The sequence below is a fragment of the Antrostomus carolinensis genome, unplaced genomic scaffold (assembly GCF_000700745.2).
Source record: "Antrostomus carolinensis isolate BGI_N321 unplaced genomic scaffold, ASM70074v2 scaffold15515, whole genome shotgun sequence".
In the NCBI taxonomy this organism is placed as follows: Eukaryota; Metazoa; Chordata; class Aves; order Caprimulgiformes; family Caprimulgidae; genus Antrostomus; species Antrostomus carolinensis.
Window position 1 is genome coordinate 1 of NW_010315872.1, and position 23,047 is coordinate 23,047.

Here is a 23,047-nt window from a genome sequence, read left to right on the forward strand (position 1 = left end):
ACTTCCTGCTGGAAATCACTTCGCGGTAGTTTTGGAGGCGCTCCTTAAAGGCGGCTCTGTAATGAACCCTGTTGTCAGTGCCTGTGGCAAGCTGAAGCCCCCGTGAGCTACACGCTGCTCTCAAGGCTGATGTGTGCAATGTGCCGCTGGGACTTTTCAGAGAAATGGTAGAAACGTAGTCTGCTGCTGCCTCAGCCTTGGCTTGGGCGTAATTCCCCTCGCTGTGCCCTGCTGGAGTGCGCTCTGTTGTTTTGGACACCGTTGTAGTTACCCTCGCTGTCTTCTCCTTGTGGAAGAAGCTATTTTCAAATAAATGTTCAGCGATACAGGTGTGTTAAGCAAGAGCTATGAAAGGTAGGCTTTGTTATAATTCTGGAATAATTTGAGAAAAAAGAATCATTCAAGACTAAAATTTATGGGGACTTGAATTTAAAGACCTTAACAGTAGCATTTGTTGGAATATTTTAATTAGATCTATTAATGTAGACTGCTGTTATTATTTATTACTGTTTTGATGTTTCTTTCATTTATTGAAAATATCTGCTGAATGAATCTAGAGATCTCTTATTTTGCTCTTTGTGTGAGCATCTTCATGTAAAATAGTCTTGCTGACTCTTTTTCCACTTGTTAATGCTTTTTTTCCCCTCAAAAAATTTCAGAGCGCAGTCAAAAGAGGAATGGATGTAACATGATATCCTTGGAGTGCTCAAAACACAAATTCTGCAAAGATTTGTTTTTTGGTTAAGTAATACAAAGAAAATGGATGAATCAGCTTTGCTGGATCTGTTGGAGTGTCCTGTTTGCTTAGAGCGCCTTGATGCTTCTGCAAAAGTCTTGCCTTGCCAACACACGTTTTGTAAACGCTGTCTGCTGGGCATTGTGAGCTCTCGAAATGAGCTTCGCTGCCCAGAGTGCAGGACTTTAGTGGATTGCAGTGTTGACGAACTTCCCAGTAATATTTTGCTTGTCAGACTACTGGATGGCATCAAACAGAGGCCTCGGAAACCTGGCGCTGGTGGTGGGACTGGTAGCACAAATGCTTTAAGGGTCCCCATCAACACTGTAGCGAATTGCGGATCAAAGGACCTGCAGAGCTCTCAAGTTGGACAGCAGCAAAGGGTGCAAGCACGGAGCCCTCCTGTTAGGGTAAGTACCGTGTGCTCGTGGTGTTTTGTTGTGATCCTGTCTTTTCCTGCACCGTTTCAAAACAGTTGCTGGCCTCTGCTGCAGCATAAGGGCACTCAGATAGTAAATATGGCAAAACAGTATTTTTGAGAACTGGTGCAGATGTCCAGCAAAACACGTCAGTGTTCTTATCAGTCTTGGTTCACTGTTATGTAAATACCAGAATAATACCTCCTTGTTAAAACTCAGAGTATTTGAGGTAAGGAGAACAAAAGTATCTCAATACCTTAATTGTCATATTAAAAGGAAGTCAAATAAGATAATTTACGTGGAGAGGTTAAGTAGTTGTTAAGGATAAATATCTTGTGAAGAACACTTGCAATTTTTCTTGATTTGTCAGCTGTAAGATCAGAGATTTTATTTTGGGTCTAGCACTTTCTGTAATGATTCTATCAGTAAATCTCCTTTGAATTAGATTTAATGAATGTTAAGCATGAGCAGGGAAGTTATGTTCTTGTTGAAGTTCATGAAGCTTTTGCCATTGAATTCTAAGGAGCTACACTTCTCTTCCTTTAAAACGAAATCTTTAAATTAATGTGGTCTGGTAAGTTATTTGTACTCTCAGTGCTCACCCCTTCTTTAATTAGTTTTTCCTCAAAGTATTTTTTCTAAGTGATTTGGAAAAATCTGTGTACTGTGGTGGGAAGACATTGCCTGCTGTCTGTACTCCTGTTCCTTCCTAGGATCTATGCAACCTGTAGACTCTGACATACGTTATAATCAAGACTCAGTGGACTTATTTATGATTATCCATTCTAGAGCCTGTATCGGGAAATGTAGTTTTATGATGTGACTGACCTTGCTCTGTTTTATCTACAGACAAGGCAGAACAGCTTCTCTGAGGGGTCTTGCTACCCACTTTGTGATGCTTGTGTATTTAGAGTTCCTGTGTTTGAAGTGGAGTTTCTGACTGGTTTAGGTGGTTTCTTTCTTGTGAAGTTTACTTTATTTTTAAGAAATGTCTTCAGGAGTTCCAAGGAGAGGGCTTAAACGTGTATTTGGCAAGACTAGTCTTTATTTTAAAGTATGGCTGAATGATTTGGTTTACTTACCCAACGAAGGAAGTCTTGCACTGATTTGTCCTCAGTTGTACTTACATGATTGAAATCTCTTTAAAACATCTGAAATACATCTCTTAAGTTTGCATGGGGATTTAAAATACAGGTGTCCCTCCATTGGATTGTATTGTTTTCTCTGCTTGGTAGACACTCTCATTAGGTTCTTTACTTTAGAATATGAAAATAATAATTATCATGACACTTCCTGTTAATGAGTTTTGTTCAGTAAATAGATTAATTGGTAAGGGAGGAGAGAAGACTATGTGGGGGGGTTTTTTGTTGTTGTTTTTCAGAGGATAAACCTTAAATATTGCCAAGAAGCTTCAGCAGTATCAAAACCAGTCTGGTCTTTTACAGAACCTTAAGGTGTTTACCATGATAATTTGCATTTGCACAAGCTCTTCAACTTAAAACAAAGCAAAATACCCATATAACTTGTTTATATATTTTCATGTTGACCTTTGTAAATAACTGTATTTTCAGAGACTGCTTCTCCTCCAAAAAGACTTCTGGTGCAGCAGTGTACTGCATATGTGAATGACTGCGCTTCAGAGTTTCTCCAAGCCTTATTAGAAAAAATAAAACTGAATATGGAATATTCTCTCTCTTTTTTTGATGTTCTGTAATATCCTGTTGTGCAATATTTGCATTTCCAGATGTTATACAGAGTAGAAAGCGATAACATATGGAATGTTACTTCGATTTATTAGTTATGCTGTACTGTGTGCCATTCAAATTTTGACCATGTGCATTCCTCATGCAATTAACTGATACTCAGTGTATATTAACAATAGGTTTCAGCATTTTACAACGTTTTATTTAAAGTCTGAATACATCTTTGTTTCTGGGATTTCACAACCATTCTTGTGTCTTCTTTCCTTTGGGAGACAGGGAAAGATGATCTCATCTGTTGTCCACTTTGTCCAGAGCCTTTGCTACTAGGAAAGCAGTATTTTTAAGAACACGAGCTAACTCTGAGGGATAAGAAGGGGAAGATAAGAAGAACTTTTCATTTTTTCTATATGAGAAGTGTTTAAAAAAAAAAATCCATGAAACAAAATGCCAATTTAATGGACAGTGTTGAAGTGAACGCCCTACTTGTTTTGCTAACTGTGACATAAAGATGGTTGCAAATACAGTTCCTCTCTGGGAATTGAAGAGGAAAATCTGTTTCTAGATGAGTGGCAGAGTCAGATTTCCTAAACTAATTTTGCTGAAGGGGAACTAGTAAATGAAAGTTGCTGTTATGTTAAATGAAGTGAATGTGGATGAAGGCTGTCAAGTCATAAACATTCTGCTTATACCCTGAAGTAATACTGAGCTCATAAATGCCCTTTCAGAGGATGCCATAATTTTCAGAAAAGGTTAATACAGCATGTACTGCAGTGTGATTTCCTGAACTGTATCAATGACTATGGAGCTGCCAGCCCTGTTATTGCACAGTACCATGTATATTGCGTTCTCTATGTGTATGTGGTGACACATGGCAATAAACAAACAAATGACTCCTTGAGTCTTAAAACTAATAAAGCTGGGTGGGTGGTGGGGATTAACAAATCTTGTGCCTTGTATATCCCCCACTGCAATAACCCTGTTTCTTTCTGTAACCTCTCTAATCTATCACCGCTGTAACAACTGCAGTTTTTCCCTGCAAGTTCTTAACCTCTTTCTCTTCCCTGCTGTTTTGATGCATAAAGCCTTCTGTGCCTTTCCCTGGGTACCAGTTAGGCAGAGGCAGCGTACTGCTGTAACTGATGGAAAACTGTTTGCTGACTGCCCAGCTCTTCTGTTCTGAGCAGCCAGTTTGCCTGGGAGAACAAACAATAGTTACACTCATGCTGCAGCTTCCTCTCTGGTATGGATGGTAATTTAATGCTTTTATATTTTTTTAAATTTTTTTTTTAAGTGAAAACCTTCAGCTAGGTTGACAGCTTGGAAGATCTTTAAGAACCGCAGCCTTCTGCCCAACCTGCTGGGGACTGGTGATCAGGATCAAGTTATTGAGGGCTCTTGAGGGACTTTTTGTTTCCTTCAAAAGAGCATATGAAAATTTTAGGGTACTTACTCTCAAATTTATTCTCGTATTATTAGCCTTGTAATTTTCACAAAGTATGTCCAACAGGTGTTATCTTAAGCTCCTTATGGTAGTTTTACAAGACTATACTTGTTGCAGGAGTCTTAAAATGTAGCTGTGCGCATAAGTTGATAGGTGTTGGAGAACCGTTCTAATTTCTTTACTAGAGGATAGATTTAAGATGATACCCGTTTAACTTTCTTTTTCCCTTGAATTTGTACGTGCCTGAGACATACTAGTTCTTCTGCTAGCTTCTTTATAGTCCAAGTTTCTGAAGTTAGGGTTGTCTTCTCAGCAGAACCTAGAGGGGAGTTATCTATCTAGGTGGTCTGAAATCTCATCACTGTTGGAAATATTTTTTATTAATGTTTTCAGCTGTTCTCTGGACCAAGTGTAGGCAGGAAGAGAAAAGCAAAGGATTAAAATTATTTCCCATTTGAAAAGAAAAGCATGAATAGCTCAAAAGTTGGCCCTGCCTAATAGAGTTGATGCTTAGGCTGAATAAGTATTGATAGTGTCATTTGGGTATATTATACTTATGTCTGTGGGAAATCTTATCAAGAAATGGTACAGTGCGGACAATGGGAAAGTCCTAGAGCTTTTCTCTTTTTCCTTGTTTTTATTCTGGAAAGCTAATAGAGATCTCTGGTAGTACCATTTGTGGTGAAGACTTCCTGAAATGAGAGGGTAAAGGAACATTACAGGCTATTTAGAAGATGCTTCTTTAGGTGTTAAAGGTGGATTTCTAACTGCATCAGTAAATTCTTGCTCTGTGTATTCCTAAAACTTTGTTTTTCCTATTGAGAACCACCAACATCTGAGATGTTTGCAGTAAATTCTTATAAACTAAAGAGGAAAGAAAAACCCCATGAACAACAGGTTGTTCCTTGAGTTTCTGCTAATGCTCAGCTGTGTTGCATTGTAGTGTAAACTCACATGTCCACTCTCATGCTTGTGTAACAAAGGAAAGCAACAGTAAAATTTTAAATTCCCACATCCATACCACCGCAGCAGCGGTCATTTGTGATCCAGTAGTCCTGCCTGGGAACTGCTGAGGCAGCTTTAATGCCAAAAAGGAAATAAATGGAGCCAGGTTCTCTTCCATGGCTGATCTTGGCACACAACTCGGGCCAGTAGAGCCAACAAGCCATCTTTTGGTTTGTGAGGACTTCAGCAGGTCAGGCTTCTCTGTCTGTTAGACTGGGTGGATGATGTTACCAGTTGGTTTTCTTTTTTCCTAACCACCCTGGAGAAAGGAGCTCAGGGTGGCAGCTCGTGCAGTTTGACCATTGAGCAGGAAAAACTGATAGGAGCTGACACAAATGCTGGTATTGTAGCCATGACATGTGCTTGTCTACTGAGATCCTAGTGGAACTTAGTTGTCAAAGGAAGCTTCTTAATGATTAGAAAACAACAATGGGACTGAAAATGTGTGATCCTTTAATAAAGGATTGAAAATAAATATGGAGATTGCCAAGCATAGCAGCGGGTGTAGATTGGAACAGATGTTGAAATCATCTCTGAATAAGAGTTAGCAGAATAAAACAATACATAGAAATGTTATATCAGTAAACATTTCCTGGTCACGTACTCTTGGAAGAGGCCCACATTGTGATAATAGGTCAGTTTGTAAAGTATGCCACTTTGGGGAAGAAGTGTTTGTAGAAGTATGCAAGAAATGGTGGCTAATGCAGTTGGTTTCATGCTTGGTATTTGTGATGCAGGCCGGAGAATCATTACTTGATGATACCCGATTTTGAGGATTGTGTGTGTACAGATTTGTACAAAATCTGCTTTCCCCTTTATTTAAAAAAAAGAAACAAGTGTATCTTACTGTTGTCTGTGTAATTTTTATGCTTTCCTGCATATATTCCATCCTATAGAAGCAAGGAGTGTCAAAGTGCAACTTTAACTTGTGAAGTATCTTAATTTGAGAAGGTGGAGATAGGCACCTATTCATATTCTGGAGTAATCATTAGAAAACATTTGGAGAAGTCTCCCTATATCACATATGCATGCTTTTGTTTCCTTTCACACTTTCTGAAGTACCAGATTCTGGTTTTACACTTACAATTATTTGTACAATTTTAATTACTTCTTTGTAACACTTTTGTACCCTATGTTAAGCTAGATAAAATTTAATGGAGATTAGAAATATAAAAGGGAAATAGACTGCTTCTCATGGTCTTAATGTGTTTCCTCTCTGAGGTAAGTAATTAAGAAAAGAGAGGGAACATAAGCAAAAGGAGGAATTGTCTCAGTATCCAAAAGCATTGGGCTAGGATTGAGAGCTTCCGGGCTCAGTTCCTGGCTCTACCACAGACATCCTTTATAACCTTGCACAGAGTCATTCAGAGCTCTTTGTGCCTCCGTTTCCCATCTGCAGATATGACTGATAGTGCTGCCTTTGTCTGACTCCCTATTTAAACTGTATACTCTTCAGGGCAGAGATTGACTTTTTTATTTTGGATGTATCTATAGGGTGTTTTACAATGGGTCCACAGTCTCGGCTGAGGTCAGTAGATACTGCTGTTCACTCTTTAAGTCACTGAGCTGTTCATAATCCATTTCCTGTACCAAAGATGGTCCAGTGCCTAGTGTTACATTGTTAAAAGGATTTCATTCTGTATTTGGATGTTTAGTAGGGAATCACATAAATACCTCAGTTATGAAAAGCCAGATACTTAAAAAAAAAAAAAAATCCGTGGAAGCTGATGTTCTGTTCTTCAGCTAGAGAAATCTGCATCTGACTGGTGCACTGGTGTGTGTTTTGAAAAGAATAAAAAGAGAATATCTAATGTGAATAGTGTTGGTAGTACAGAAATATTTAATTCCATACTTTGAATGTTGATAGTAATCTTTAGCCTGCCAACTAACATTAATCTGCTTGATAAAACAGCTGTGAAACTAGTGTAATCCCTTTATTTTGCAAATAATTATGTTTTGAAGTAAGTTGATTTATAAACAAAAAACAAATCCACAATATTTAAGTGTGGTACTTAAATATATTTTTCTTTTGTTTGTGATAGCCTTTGTGTGTGTGTGTGTGTCTTTTAGTGGGAGATACTGTTGTATGATTGCTTTGTTTTCAGGTGGAAGAGGGGGCTCTCTTTTCCCTTCGTTTTCCAATTTAATGTTCCTCCATTTCTGTAGCTTCGTCTAAAGCAGCCTACCTAAAATAAAATGGTGTCTTTTTTTCTGCACTGTAATTTGGCCGGTGAGTTACAGGTTATTGCTCTACTCAAAAAGCTTTGATCATTCAGAAAATTTAAACCTCTCACAAAAGGGAAGTCTAAAGCCCTTACTTTTAATGGGCTCATGAAGGGGAGCAGGGTTTTTTTTTAAAGAGAATAAAAATCTTTTCATTTTTCCTCTTATTACCACAGAAATCAAATACCAATAAAATTGCTTTACATAGGTGGTCCAGGGTCTGCTTAGAAAAGTCAGTCAGTAGTGCTATTGCTGTGTTTCTGTATGCATAGCATCTGGCTTTCTGTAATGGGTACCTCTTGTTTGGTGGCTTAATAGACATGTAAGACAGGGAGAGCTCAAGGGGCTGATTGGGATGGAGTCAGCTAGAAATCCTTCTCCTCCCCTCTTTTTTACCTGAGTGAAATGAGTTTAACATGGTACATGCCTGTGTTTAGTGTATGGATAGGAACTGCCTGAAACTATACTGATAAAACTGGAAACTTGTTATGTTCAGTTGTTTGTCTCTCTTTTGGTGGACTGACCCTTGCAGTGCATTTGGGCTTCTCCTTATGGTGTGCTTAACACCTTCCTTGGTCTTTTCTTTGGCTCTCTTGTTGTCCTTTATTCAAATATTTTCTTGCCTCTGATCTTCGTGTACTACTTCCAAGAAAAAGAAAACTTATATATTTCTTTCCTCTTTTGTCCAATTTGTCCTTAACTCTGTCAAACACAACAAAAATAAAATAAGCAATAAGAAAGAAAATGTTCTGTTGAAGTATCTAGACTACAGACACTCTTGCGGTATTTATGATTAAATCTGCTAAATGAATGAAGAACATAAAGTGTAGGTTAATATTAGTGTATTGCTTAACCTCCTTTGGTTTAAAAGTTTCTTTTTTTTCTTCTCCTTTAAATCATTGCATATATACACATCCCGGTGTGGGTAAGAATGTGTCTCAGTAATAAAGGCAGAAATATCATCTGGTCAGCCTGGTTCTTACATATACCTCGTTACTGGATGCGTGGAGGAAAAGCGTGCATCTGTTACATCTTGGTTCCTGGCAGATGCCTTCTTATCAGTAGACAGAAAAGCATCATCTCAGAAAATCAATGGTGAATTCTTGGGTCAGTTGCATTAGATCAGTTTCTTTGCTTTTCTTTTTGTATAACCAAATCAGAATCTTGTTGGAGAGTGGGGTTTTTTTGGACTGAGGATGGCTGCTTTGAGGTGAGCTGGATTAATTTTAGGAATCAAGTGGCCCTGAGGTGGAAGAGTGGCACATCTTAGGGAAGTACTCTTTTCTGCACTTCTTGTTTTCCTTCACCTTCCACACTCATTAAGATTGCTTCAGCCTTTCTGATCTGTCTTGACAAGCGAATGGGTACCTTGACTCTGGTGTTCAGAATACTGAAAAATTATGATGTTGTGTGTGTTACTTGCATATTTCCACCATCCTACAGATCTAAGAGGGAGAGGGGAAAAAAAGATACTTCAAAGGCAGCTTCTAGGAGATGATACATGCCTCTTAACAAGTGCTGTGTTGCAGTTTTGTGTAACTGGTGGATTTTAGTTTTACGTCCAAGCCTGAAGTGTTAGGACAAGGAAGCATTAGCTCCACTACTTCAGAAGTCCTTTGTTCTCCTTTGGTTTTCAGCTGTATCAAATTCTGTCCCACCAGTTCTGACAGTTAAAGTTATCATCTTGGCAGATGTCTCCTAGATGTAGCACTGTCTGTGCAACCACAGTCCTGGGTATGGAAGGGGAGATGGCAGCACTGTCCTCTGTTTGATCATCGGACAGAACAGTGGGGCTCATCCTAGTTGAGCCTTGCTGCACTGAGAGTGCCTGAATAACTGCTTTCACTTATTCTCGTCCCGTAGATATTGCTGGGGCTGCCATGCAGTTTGGGCATGAAGCCCCTGGGGTCTTGGTCAGCACAGAGGAGAACAGTTGAGTCTGTTTTCTCTTCTATGTGCTCTTAAATGTCAGGAAATCGTCAGGACTCAGGAAGATGCTCTGGAGATAAGTACAATCACTCCAAAGAGAGAAACTGAGTCTAGTATTTGGAATTCTTTGACATGTGATGCTTATATGCTTATTATCTTTAAAATGTCATTCAGTGTTTCCTGGAAACATACAGGTTTGGATTCTCCAGTTGAGGAGAAAATGAAACACAGAAGTCAATTTCAACTCTTCGTGTTTCATTTACAGACACTGCTGCTGAAGTGTCTCAGAAGCGGAGCCTGCTAGGTACAGGCAAATCGACTGTGGCCAGTATGAGCAATCCACCACAGAAATCATTTATCCCTGTACCCTCAGAAGCTTAGGACTGTGACACTCATTTGATGCTTGTGACACTCAAGCATGTGATTTGTTATCCAAACTTAGTTGTTTGTAGTGTAAGAGCATGAACACTTGAGAATTTTAAGTAATTTAATTTCTTGTTTAGGTCTTTGTTCCTGTCTTATTTTACTTTTGATTAATTTCCGACCACCTATAGTATAAGCACTTAAACTCTCAAGTATAAAAAAAACAAAACCTGCAAGAATGTGCCTGGTGGCCTAAAACTGAGAACAAGATTCTCTTGTGTGCATGTGTGTGCACTCTCTTGCACAGTAATTTTGTTAGAAACGGGCCTGATATGCTCCACATAAAAATTTTTAAAATATGGTGTAAATTTGTGTTTGGTTTGATTGTGGTTTTTATGTGGGTTGTTTTTTCATGTGTGAGGTTTTTTGATTTGTTTTTTAATTTAACTAAAAGCTCTGGTCTGGTGCTTAACTGTTCTTTATCTTCCAAGTTGGCATGATTCTTCAGGGTCAAATACAGATTGTCCATTTTCATTTTCTGTAAATGTGCAAAGTATAATTTTACAGTTTCTAGCTGGGAAGTATACTATTAATCATAAATGCATTTTGATCAAAGGTAAACATTTAAATGTTGCTTAAAAATTAATACAGATAGTATTTTCCTCCTCTCTGAAGTGAAGGAGCGCTGCCAGTGTTGCACAGAAGAAAAGCCAGGCATCAGAGTGTGTCCTGCTGGTCTTCACAGCACCTGAAGCACTCCACAGCCTTTAGCGTTCCTTTGTTAGTGGAACTGATTTTGTTTCATGGCAATAGTGTTGCAGTAAGGTGAGGTAGCTCTGCTCTCCTTTTTAGGAAGGAAAGCTGTGCTTATTACCTCTTTTGACTTCTCAGCTTATTGTGCTTATTCTCTTTACCTGAACTTTCAAAATATACATGTGCATTAAAAGTTTTTTTTAAAGACCTCAAGCACTGTTTTATCTTGAGTGAACCACAATTTTACAAGACAAGCTTTTGACAAGCTCTGATTAAAGACAAAAATACTCACTCCTACCAGACTTTCAAGCTGCTGAACTCCAGAAAAGGAATGTGGTCTTACTTGTGCAGAGGAGTAAGAGGATCAATACTGAATAATTTGAAACAAGTCTCTTCAATTATTCTTTATTAGCATGCTATCTTAATTCTCTAGCTTATAGTCTGCATTTTATTTATATAGAAAATGGGGAAGAATGAGACACTTCTGGCTGGTTAAAAAGTGTTAAGATTAAGAGTATTCAGAGATAATCAGAGAACCATCTGAGTTGGCATATATAGGGCATAGCTGTTCTAGAAGCTTATTTTAAACAAATTCAGTAAAGATGAATTCAGTGTGCTGTGGTAATGTGCCTTTGAGTAAAGGTGAAGGTTTTATTCTTCTTGCTTGAGCTTGCTATAAGAAAACCAACGCCTCATGGACCTTTACTTGTTTGTGTATGCCTGTGCTCTACTGTCTCACATGGTCTTCTTTCTCATGAGTGAGATAAAGATCTGAGAGGAGACTCTTAAATCTTATCCACACTAGCAGAGTTAAGCCATTTTCAAAACCCGTTTAATTTAACACAGTTTTAAATCCACAGCCTTATTAAGTTAACCAGCCTTCAGCCTTGCCACCAGGTTCTATAATCTTCTTAGATCTTTGGTCTGAGCAGGGCAGGGATAGTCAATAAGAAGATGAATAGATAATCTTTCTGAAGACATACAGGTCTTCACAAAATACATATTGATATCTACACTGAATTTTGAAAGGTTGAGAAATGCTGATCTGAACTTTCATCGAGTATAAGACTCACTATCACTTTGTTTTGGTGAGGGGAGGGTGAATAAAGGATTTTTTTTTTTTTTTTTAATGCATTAATTCCTGGTTTAGAGCGCAATAAAATTAGGTTAAATTTTAAATACGGAGTACGATAAATAACAGTTTGCTTTCTTGCCATTATGCATATGCAGATCAAAAGCTTATTTGTGGTTGTTTCACAAGCTGTCTGTGACAATCTTTCAGGCAATCAGTAGTCTGGGGACTAGGATTTAAAAAAGGTAGATGCAGATAATGTGGCATTGGCCACCTCTGTAGGCTACATTTTACTTCTGTTAAAATTTTGGCTCTTCTAGCCCTCCTGAGCGGAGCTGCTGAGGTAGTGGAGCCAAAGGAAGGAAAAAACAGTTTATAGCAGAAGAAGACTAACTGCAGGATCCCTGCCAGTCATGTTCAGCATAGCACGGGAGCAGACGAGGTGGATGTGGGGTGCAAGCCAGGTCAGGGAGGTGCCAAGTGTGGCCTTGTGTTTGGAGAGGGAGGCAGAAGAGCTGAGCACAGAGCAACTGTGAGGCATGAAAGCAGTTGCTTATCTTGTTGAAAGAATGGGAGAATGCCTCTGGGAGGATAGATAACTGAACAGCAGAGAAACTTCAGTGCTGATGGGTGATAAAGACTTAAAATGTCAACTAATAAGGGAACAGAGGATAGTGAATTAAGTTTAAAGAAAACAAACTGTAGTAATAGATTTGGAACGTAGCAATAGACAGGTTGGATAAAAAATGATGGAGAAGGAAATCCAGTTGAGCAAGTAAGTCTCTGCTCACTGGAGTTGAACTAGAGACCTGGTAAGGAGGAGATGCTGAAGGAACAAGTTGAAGAGGTAGCTCGATGTTTGAGGAAGGTTTTGGAGAGCATGAAAATAGAAAAGTTGATATGGAGGAGTTGGCTAGACAAGAGGCAAGAACAACAGGAATGAACTGTGTAGACTCACGTCTCATCTGTATTCCTCCAGTATGTGTGTATTTTAATTTCAGAATACTGTGTATTTTATTTTTCATTGTTTATTCTGAAATAGTGTGTCATGTACTATGTGACGTGTGGAATATTTCAGTTCCAAAATGGTTGAGGAGCTTCCTGTTCAGGACTGTGAAGATTATTTCTGGCGTATCTCTCATGCACTTTGAGATTCTTCACAGGATTCTAGAAATGTCAATTTTATTAGCAATAAACTATTCTTAACGGTTCTTAGAGAAGGCTACAAATAAGGCTACAAATTTAAATCTTCCATTCAGTGAACTCAAAAAGATTTTTTTCAAAAGGTGGGCTAATGTCCTAGGAATTACTTGGAAATCAGAAAAGATTCTCAAAGAAGGAAGGAGAAAAAAAAAAAGAGCATTTGTAACTATTCTGATTTAATAGCATTTTATTTCACCTTGCTTCCATAACTTCTGTGTAGCTCTGCAGTTAGTAATAGCTGTAAATAAGAATGTAAACATCCTACTGGCATGACAGAGCATGAGTACAGTCTTACATACTATTCTTTTGAATTTAGGCATGACAGATAAGAATAATGAATTTTGTGGGGCAGGTTGTCCAAGCAAAATAAGAGAATATTTTCAGTGTGTTTTCAGTCTCTTGGAGCAGCTCACCTTTCTGTAATTTGCTTAATAGGAGAACTATCCTTCTAGAATTACATTTTTAAAATACATTGGTTTTGTTCAGTAAGGGAGATTTTTGTTTATCTTTACTTTCACTAATAAGTGGAACTGTTTTTTCAGTGGAGAAATAAAATAGCTAGTGGGTTGTTTCTGGAAACGGATTCCCAAAGCAGTTGGGAAAGAAATGTTTATCTGCTCATACTGAAACCTCTGAACCCAGGAAGAATCATAAAGGTCAATGAAAGCTTATTTCTAACTTCAGCTCCTCTTGTGAGTGTGTGCTCTTTACTCAGGAAATCGTACCTTTTCATATATTCAAGTCAGAATTCCGTTGCTTGCAACAGGGAGCTGATGTCCTTTATGCTTCCCTGTTTGTTATTTTAACAGCTCCCTACCTTTAAAAGGAACAGCATAAAAGAGGTCAAAATTGATTTTAAACAGATAGAAGAAGAACTGGTTATTCTACAAGAGTATTACACTAAAAAATAAAAAAGTCTCCCTGTCAATACTCTTGTTTCAAATTTTCTGAGTTTGCACCAAAGGAATCCAAGAAAAAAGGAGATATGAGTTAAAACAGCAAAACTTTCAGGAAGTGTTTTTGCTCTTTTATTCCTGCATGCAAACTCAGATACCATTTTAAAGATATTCTCTGAGTAAAATTTTATGTAATGTGGCGTCCTTAATCCTTTTAGAGCTTCTGATATGTCTGCAATGCATATGCAGTTAGGCTATGCCACACAATTCCTTATTTTTTAAATGTTGATGGGAGTTATGACACAATGAGATAAATTGGTTGATGGAGTTTATGCCCTTGTTGTTTTTTGTAGGCTGTGGTAGTCCAAGTAGATGTATATTTTTGTCTGGGGCGTACTGCTTAGTTCACTGATAAAGAGATTAGATTAGAAATGTTTAAAAAAAAAAAAAGAAATAAAATTATTTTGTACTTGCAGTGATGGAAGGATACGGATTTGTAATATTCAGAGGCACAGTCCTCAAAATCTGTGTGCGTGAAATTTTTCATCTGCTTACAAGATTTCAGTGCAGCTGTACTTAGATATGGTCAGATTGAAGTTCAAGGTAGTTTATCGGAATCAGACAGAAGCACTGACTTGTTTGTTGTTGGTCAGTCTTGCCTATAGTAAATGGAAAGCAGAGTATTATAAATCATGTGTTTTAAGCCCGTGTTAAATGGTTTCCTCCAAGAATTCGTAAGTTTTATTTGCATAAGATACCTTGTGATGTTGGAGAAACAGGTAACCTCAACCTGATGTCTGCAGTCTTGTTTAGGAAATCATTATGTTGTCTCTTCTAACTGCTATTTACAGTGTTCCTAGAAACAGTATTTAATTCTTGGAAGGTCAAGTATCTGTGATTCTCAAGCCTGGAACGTTAGTAAGAATTTGTAAGATTTCAGATAAGCTGAAATCAAGTTATTCACTAATTTTCCAGGTTTGAGTGCATGAATGTGTTTAAAAAGTCACACATTCTTTCCCCGTGTTTTGTTTTGGGGAAGGAGGAAGTGTCAGTGAAACTTTTGGTAGAGTGTGGCTTTCTGACTTGGAGAAAACCTTTGCTTTGTACAAAGGCAGACCAAACTTGGATAAGAATTCAAATGGCAGGGCTTTGTCAGAGCCGCAGAGCTCTAGTTTTGGGTGCAGACTCCAGTTACTGAAGTCTACACTGAATATACTGTTAGATGCAAAACAGTGCTTTGTTTTCAGAGAATATTGTTGATTTTTATTAGGATAAATGAATCTGAATCTCTTAGTAGTGGAGTAGTGGTACTCAGTGGATGAAATACCATTTGATTTGTGCTGTGTTTTGAAAAAAGAATACTTTTTACAGATTTTTTTCTTCTGCCCAGCATATTAAGTTTAACAGAAGAAATCTGTCCAAAGTGGTTTTATGTAAACACTCACTGTGTTTATATTTTTCAAGGTCTTCTAGCTATAGAAATAAAATTGCAGTTTTGAACTTTGCTATTAAAATATACATTGGCAACTACTCTGTTGGAATATAGAAGAGTGTTAATGGCTTCCATGAAAACGGATCTGGTAAAAATCCACAAGTGCAGTTCAATATCCTTCATGAGAAGGACACTGGTCTTAGTGTTCCTGCAGCAGCTGAAGCAATAGGAGCTGCTGCTAAAGGGGCTGATCAGCATAATAAATCTGGAACAGGAGAGACTGCCCTGTAAGGACTGATAAAACTGACCGTAAATAGCAGAGCTGGGTCATTGGTTAGTGCCTGAAGAAAAATGGATTTTCTGAGAGAAGGTTAAAAAGAAGGAAAAAAAGAAGCAGAGGTGTGCATGAACCAGCAAGGCAACAGACAGCACAACAGAGAGCACGGGACTTGCTGGTAGCACTAACAATTGCAGTGTATGTGAATGCTGTTTCTTGGTCATGTTATTTTCAGAGATTCATTATTTTATGAATGTTCTTGGTAAATACTATTTTGAATTCTCATTTTATCTTTCTAATGGTGGTAAGCCAGCAAGGACCGATGAATATTGGCTAGTTGTTAAGATCAAGGGCTAACAAATACTTTGTATTTTATCTTTACGCTTTTTGTTTGTATTTGCACACAAAATTTTCAAAAGACATTGGAAAAAATAGTGTTTTTTCTGTTTTGCCATTTTGTCAGTATGCATTAAATCTGCCATAAGTGAATTACCCCAATTAAGGCAACTCAGCCTTTGGTTCAGTATTTAATGTACTGTGAAGATTGGTACTTGTGATCGCAGCGGCTTAATCCTGTAGACTTTTGCCCCCCCCTTTCTAAAACCAGAGCTGTTCCACTCTGTGAAAATAAAATATCCACTGGAAAAAGGATTAAAACCCAACTGGACACATCCCAAGTGAGTGCTTGGGTCACTGGGACAAAGAATTGTTTTGCAGTCCCTTTCAGTGCTGTAATAGAGGCTGAGGAAAATCCATGCCGAGACATCTGTGGTTTGGTTTGCCAGTTACTAATGGCACTTTTTTATGGAAATAGCACCTTTTTCTTATTTTTTTTTTCCTTAATCTCTTTGTTTGTGTCCCCAATCAATTACTTTGTGAGATAAAATAATTTTTATTGTATATTTTGTCTAGAAAGCTCAAAATCAAGTATGGTTTGAACTGTGGTTTTCCTGCTTTTTAACTATCAAATAGGGAACATAACGCTGGTTATTTGTGTTGGCTTAGCTGTGATATTTCTCTTCTCATTTCCCTCTGTAATGTAAAGATGAGATTAATTTAGGAGAAAATAGTTCATTTCTGACTTCTGTTTTTAATGAGAAAATAGTGTCTCTTGGGATAAACTTCCAGATGTTGGAGCATTATTGGTTTGAAAGAAATTAATATTTGTCAAAGCATAAATTAAGCTTTTCCCAGAAGTTAAATAGCTTTTAAAAAGACAGCTTTAACTATATATATAACTTCGAATGTTACATTTCAGGTTAGCTGTATCTCTATGATCTTGTAGGGATTATATGTCTGCTGTTGCATTTGAAAGAAAAATAACAAAAATAGTTATTTCAGTGTAGTATTATTCCCTTAAAAATAATAATAACCAGCAAAATTATTTGAGATATATGCGGACTTCGGTTTTTCATATGACCTTGCGTGCTGTACCTAACTTTTCACTTTTTCCAATTCAATGTTCTTCTCTTAATAAGAAATGAGTGTCAGGTGTGCTCTTCCTAGGTGGTAGGAAAAAGGATTACATTTTATATTCTCTGTGTTGTAGCACAAAGTGTTTGAAACCCTCAGTAGTGAATCTGTATTTAAAAAGAATCACTGAGCAATGTAAGATTCCTTTGCTTCCTTTTTAAAAAAGAGCAAAATAGAACCACTGTCTTCTGCCTCCAAGGAGGGAGAACAACTGAGGCTGTACAAAGGTAGTATTGAGATGTACAAGTATGTACTCCTATTATGACTCCAGAGGAAGGGTAACTGTTCTACCTGACACATGCAGATGAGGGCATAAAAGCGGCTGTAACATGCTCTATAAAATACTGGTGCCAGAAAGCCAAATTGCTGGTGTGTAGAAATCATCCCTTTGTTCTCTTTCCATGTTCTTCATTTACTCTGCAATATTTCAAATAAAAAGCAAAACTGAGATTTTTATGCGTGTATTTTACTGTTCGCCTTTTAAAAATAAAACTACTTTTTTATGCATTGCTTGATTTTTTGTTTATGTAAATTACTTTTATCTATTGCTTGAGTTTATTTTTTTAATCTGTTTTGTATTCAAGGTGCTTCAGTGATGATTGTCTTACCACAGGTATAACGATTCTTAAAATCATAGCTTTGTTGCGATTTGTTTTGCTGTCAAGCATTTAATATAATTTTGAATTTAGAAACGTGGTCACCCAGCAGACCATGCATAGAAAGAGCTGATGGGCTGGCTTGGCACTCTCTGGTCAAATCTACTCAGGAATAACAAGTACAAGCATTACAGATAGTTCCAGGCGGGCAGCATTAACACCAAGTGTCTAAGAAACCTTTTGCTCCTAGTTTTGTTTCATTAGTATTGGCAGTGAGAGAAGCAGAGGAGTGTGCTGCCAAGGTTGTTACCAGTGTGTGACCCAGGCTGTTCTTGGCTGGGGGAGGAACCCAAAACACTGGGGTCTAGCTTACATTCGTACTCTGCTTCAGATGTTGCTTAGACCAAGGATGGTAAAATAGGAGAAATTCTTACTGTAAGTGAAGTTGTACTGGAAGCCTCTCTGAAGTGAATCACCCTCAGATGGACAAGACCATGAAATGTGAAGCCTAGCCACCAGCATTTTCCTGTGTGTGCTCTTAGTATTTGGCTTTTTCAGTTTGTGATGATAACACTGCAATGAAATTTGCTACTAAGGCATATCAAAACTCCTGTGACTGTCAGAACCTAAATGTAGCCTTTAAAACCTAAATGTAGCCTTTAGCACTTGAACAGTTAAAGTAAGCTCTTCATCTGTCTCTTCATCTATTATGTTGCTGAGATGAGGAAGAATTGTTAATAAGCAGTAGTCTTTGTGAGTATAGACTTAATAGTAGTAGATTTAATGATAAAGTTTATTAATGGAAGCCTGGCCCCACATTTGCTCTTGTTAAAATTCAGTGTGCTTTCCATGACAATTATGGGTGAGAGATCTTAATTTAAATGCTATTTTCTGAAAGTAATTTAAGGCATGTTTTTCTGCAGCAGAGAGATGTTTATCCTACCTGCTGTTCTGCAGAAATCTGTTGTTGCAGCCAGATGGGCAACAACAGATTTGGCTCTCTGACCCAATTGTGTTTATATTCTTACATTCTTTTGCTAGACTGGCAAAAACTTGGCTGTTAAGATGCTAGATACTGCAGCTTTGATCACGTAACTGAGCTTTGATTTAGGTTTCCTAATATATTCCAAAAAGGACCCACTACAGGTAGCCCATAGTTAGCACTGAAGCAGCACATGTCTGAAATCCTGCCTCTCCTAAGCTGAGTGAGCTAATTCTGAATTGTAGAGGACTGCTTCACTAGTGTTCACAGTTTGAAATCCTCTTCTAGAGTTAAATGGTTATCTTGATTACTTCAGAAGTTATTTTTTCTTTAAAAATAAAAAAAAAACAAACCAAAAAACAGGGCAGTTGCTTAAAACAACAGCGTTGATTACTTCAGAAGTTTTTTTCTTTAAAAATAAAAAAAACCCAACAAAAAACAGGGCAGTTGCTTAAAACAACAGCAGTGAAAAAAAAAACCAAACAAAAACCAAACCCACCCAGTATTTCAGTGACTTGAGTACTTCCCAGAATACCATGATCTTTTATTCTCTAGGTGCCCACCAAAGCTGCTCTATCACTCACCTCCTCGACTGGACAGGGGAGAGAAAATATAACAAAAGGCTTGTGGGTCGAGATAAGGAAGAGAGAGATCACTCACCAGTTACCATCACAGCCAAAACAGACTTGACGTGGGGAAATTAGTTTAATTTATTGCCAATCAAATCAGAGAAGGGGAATGAGAAATAAAACCAAATCTTAAAAAGCACCTTCCATTCACTCTTCTCTTCTTCCTGGGCTCAGCTTCACTCCTCATTTTCTCTACCTCCTCTCCCAGCAGCACAGGACAGGGAATGAGTGTTGGGGTCAGTTCATCACAAGCTGTTTCTGCAGCTCCTTGCTCTTCAGGGGGAGGACTCCTCACAGTCTTCCCCTGCTCCAGTGTGGGGTCCCTCTCACAGGAGACAGTCATCCATGAACTTCTCCAGCATGAGTCCTTCCCATGAATGACAGTTCTTCATGGTCCTTTCCATGGGGTGCAGTCCTTCAGGAACAGAGTGCTCCAGTATGGATCCGCCATGGGGTCACAAGTCCTGCCAGCAAACCTACTCCGGTGTGGGCTCCTCTCTCCACAGGGGCCACAGGTCTTGCCAGGAGCCTGCTCCAGCGTGGGCTTCCCACAGGGTCACAACCTCCTTTGGGCATCCACCTGCTCCGACGTGGGGTCCTCCACAGGCTACAGGTCCGCCATGGACCCCCATGGGCTGCAGGGGGACAGCCTGCCTCACCATGGTCTTCAGTATGGGCTGCAGGGGAATCTCTGCTCCGGCACCTGGCGCACCTCCTCCCCCTCCTTCTTCAGACCTTGGTGTCTGCAGAATTTTTCCTTTCACATATTCTCACTCCTCTCTTCAGCCGCAATTCCTGTTGCGCAGCAACTTTTCCCCCTTCTTAAATATCATATCACGTCATGTCATGCCCAGTATATCAGTGAGGGTCTCTTCCTCCTTTGTCTGTCTCTGGCTTTCGCTCGGGCTCTCGTTCTTCCAGGATTGCGGTTTCAGTTCGGGATTGTTGTTCCTCCGGGATCGTTATCTGGGAACAGGCTGGGCTTGGTTGGTGGGTGGTGAGCAGTTGCACTGGGTATCACTCCTTTGAATATTTTGTTACTGTTATCATTATCACTTCTATTTTAATATTAGTATTATTTTAAGTTTTCTCTCTATTTTTAAACTGTTCTTATCTCAACCTACGAGCCTCCTTATCCTTGCCCCCCAATCCTCTCCCGTGTCCCCTGGAGGTGGGGGGGAAGTGGGGGAACGGCTGTGTTGGCTGCTGGCCAAGGGCTAGCCCAGTGAAACTATCACACCTTGCCATGCAAACCCAATATATCAGTTTCTGGAGCTGTAGACTTTTCTGCTCCTGCTTCTGGAGGGTGGGCACTCTCCACCCACCCACAGGCAGAAGAGCTGTAAGGCATCTCCACCCTCTTTTTTAGATCATGCCAGGAAAAAAAATTGATTAATTCAATTCCAAAAAGTCAGTAGAAAATGAACAAGGAGTAAGGCAGCTGTCAGGGCTGATGGGTATCTCTGCTATAAGATCTGATACATTTCGTATTGCTTGATGTCTCCAGATCAACTTAGTAAGTGCTGCTGGTGGCAATATGCTAAAATTCTCATATAATATAAGGTAGTAAAAAGCAAAATTTTTAATTGGGCACAAAAGAGTGAAACAGCTGTAGCTAAAGATTGTCTGAAGACCCAAGTCCTGCATTGTGGGTTGAATGTTATCAAATCACTTACATGTTAAGAAGATCTTCACTCAACAGTGAGAAAAGTATTTTTGTTGAGTTTTTAAAGTTTTGGAGTTTTTATTTATATCTTTTTTGCCTCTTAAAAAACATCTCAGTGACTTTAGAGGACACAATTTTAAGAAAACAAATTTTAAGTCAATGCATGATGGTACTGAGATTAATCTGGATATCCCAAATGAAAATTAGTCTATTTGATTAACTCAAAAAGAAGGTGGAAGGGAAAAATGGGTGAACAAGAGTCACCTCTAGTCACCTTGCTATCTTAGTTATTTAAGAAAAGTTATATTTGCTTTCAGATACTGTGTTTGTATTCAACAGTAGTTTTTAGTTTCAATATTCAAAATTGACTTAAAGCCTGTATTACTATAAACCTTTTAAAAATCAATACTGGATAATAAAAAATAATGTGAAATTAAATATTCATTGGCAAAGAAGACATTCCATGCTACTATTCAGCTTCCTTACAAATTATGTGGGGGAGAAATCCCTTGTAAAAGAGAACTGGATGTGTCAGATGCTTAGAGAGCTTAGGATTCCAAGCTACTGTAGAAATTGCTTATTGTAGTAATATTTCTGACTTGGGAATTATTTGGGAAATTACTGGGACACAAGCTATGAGCCTATTCTGTAGTTCCTGCCCCTAAATTATTCTGGGGTGTGGCAGTGATTGACTATACATATTGCTGTCTTCATCTTGAATGGAATGGTCTCATTTATAAATTAATATGAAGATGAAGGATCCTGGAACAGGAGGTTAAATTGTAGTCTTAAGTGGTATAAATAAGGAAAGAGTTAACGAGATCCATCAAGATTTCAGGTCTATGTTACATCTTAATACATAACCTAAACATGGCTCTTAAAAATGTATTACTTGAGTAGTAATATGAAATTATTAAGTATTAATTTCTGCAATGGCAAAATAAATATTTGTGGGTTTTTATAAGTGTGTAATTGAAGTTACTAAAAATTATTTTCAGTGTGCATGTCTGTAGACAGCTGTTGAAAAGGCACAATGAGGTATTATCAAATAAGAATTTTTATTTTCTTATTAGCATTTCACTTGTTGGATAAACTCATGTCAAGTTGTTTTTCTTTATTAAAGAGATGATGTGAGTATTCCTAGGTTTTTGTAGGAAAGAGAAACAAGAAATAATCTTTTATTAGTTTCATCTAACACTTTATCTGTATTTTAACAATCATCATTTTTTCCTTGGGGTTTTTTTTCTTGCTGTTAGATTCTCCATTCTAGTCTGAGCCCTTCATCAAAAGATTATTTTATGATACCAAAATACTTTGTAAAATATGTTTAATTAATTGAATTGCCATTTAGATCCTGTTACCGGCAGATGGGGAGATGAAGCCCATGACTTTCAACAAGTATATTCAGACGGGACAGAGAGTTAAGTTGAATCTGATTCACAAGACAATGTCCCCCATAGTCGAGATGTGTTTTACATACCACTCCTTTGGTTTTTAACTTTCCTTCTCTGCTAAATGTTCTTACCAGAGTAGTTTATCTTACTGTCCATTGCAATAAGTATAGCAAGCTGTGAAAATAACATGTTTTCAGAGGTATGATTGAAGCCCATTATTTCCTTTCAAACAAATAACCGGTTGTAGTATAAAGTTGTTTTCACTTCACTGTGTGTGTGAAGGTGCAGGCACAGCAGCACTATCAATATACTCCTGTATTTAATAGTCAAGTGTATTCATACATTCATAAATATTGGTATATTTATATGTTCAGCCAATGTTACATATGCAACCTACCTCTTAATGCATTATCTGTCCTATACTCTCCTATTTCATGCCATATTGGCAGTTTTCTCCCATGTTTTGGTTTTACATGTGTGTATGGACCTTTCTAGTGCTACACATTGTGGTCAGGATCTTTATATGGTGCTTTTTTCTTGTATTATTTCGCTGTTCAAGAAACCAATATAGATTAATCACCATCTCCAGTAAACTTTTTTTACTGTGGTGAGTTCAAGTACACATATTAAATAAATGCAGTATATTTTTTGAGCAAATAATGAAATACTATGTAATTAAATTAGTTTGGTCTGTTTATTTAAAACAAATCATTTTTTATTTCATGGGCAGATGAAAAGAGAAATACTGAGCAGTTATCTTTGTCCCATGCTATATCGAACAAACAAGTTGTCTCACTTATTTCCCTTGATTCACAGCTAAAGTTATTGCTTCTTTTTTAGTTTCTATTTATCAGG

At 38.0% G+C, this 23,047-nt stretch overlaps 1 protein-coding gene across 1 annotated transcript in view; it reads left to right on the plus strand.

The window, feature by feature from the left end:
• The first annotated feature begins 759 nt into the window (after positions 1-759).
• Positions 760-23,047, plus strand: part of SH3RF1 (SH3 domain containing ring finger 1) — an 87,273-nt gene continuing 64,985 nt past the window's right edge. The window contains exon 1 of the mRNA XM_010168107.2: positions 760-1,146. Within this exon, the coding sequence (XP_010166409.1) occupies positions 760-1,146 (387 nt within the window). The remainder of the gene's footprint in view (positions 1,147-23,047) is intronic.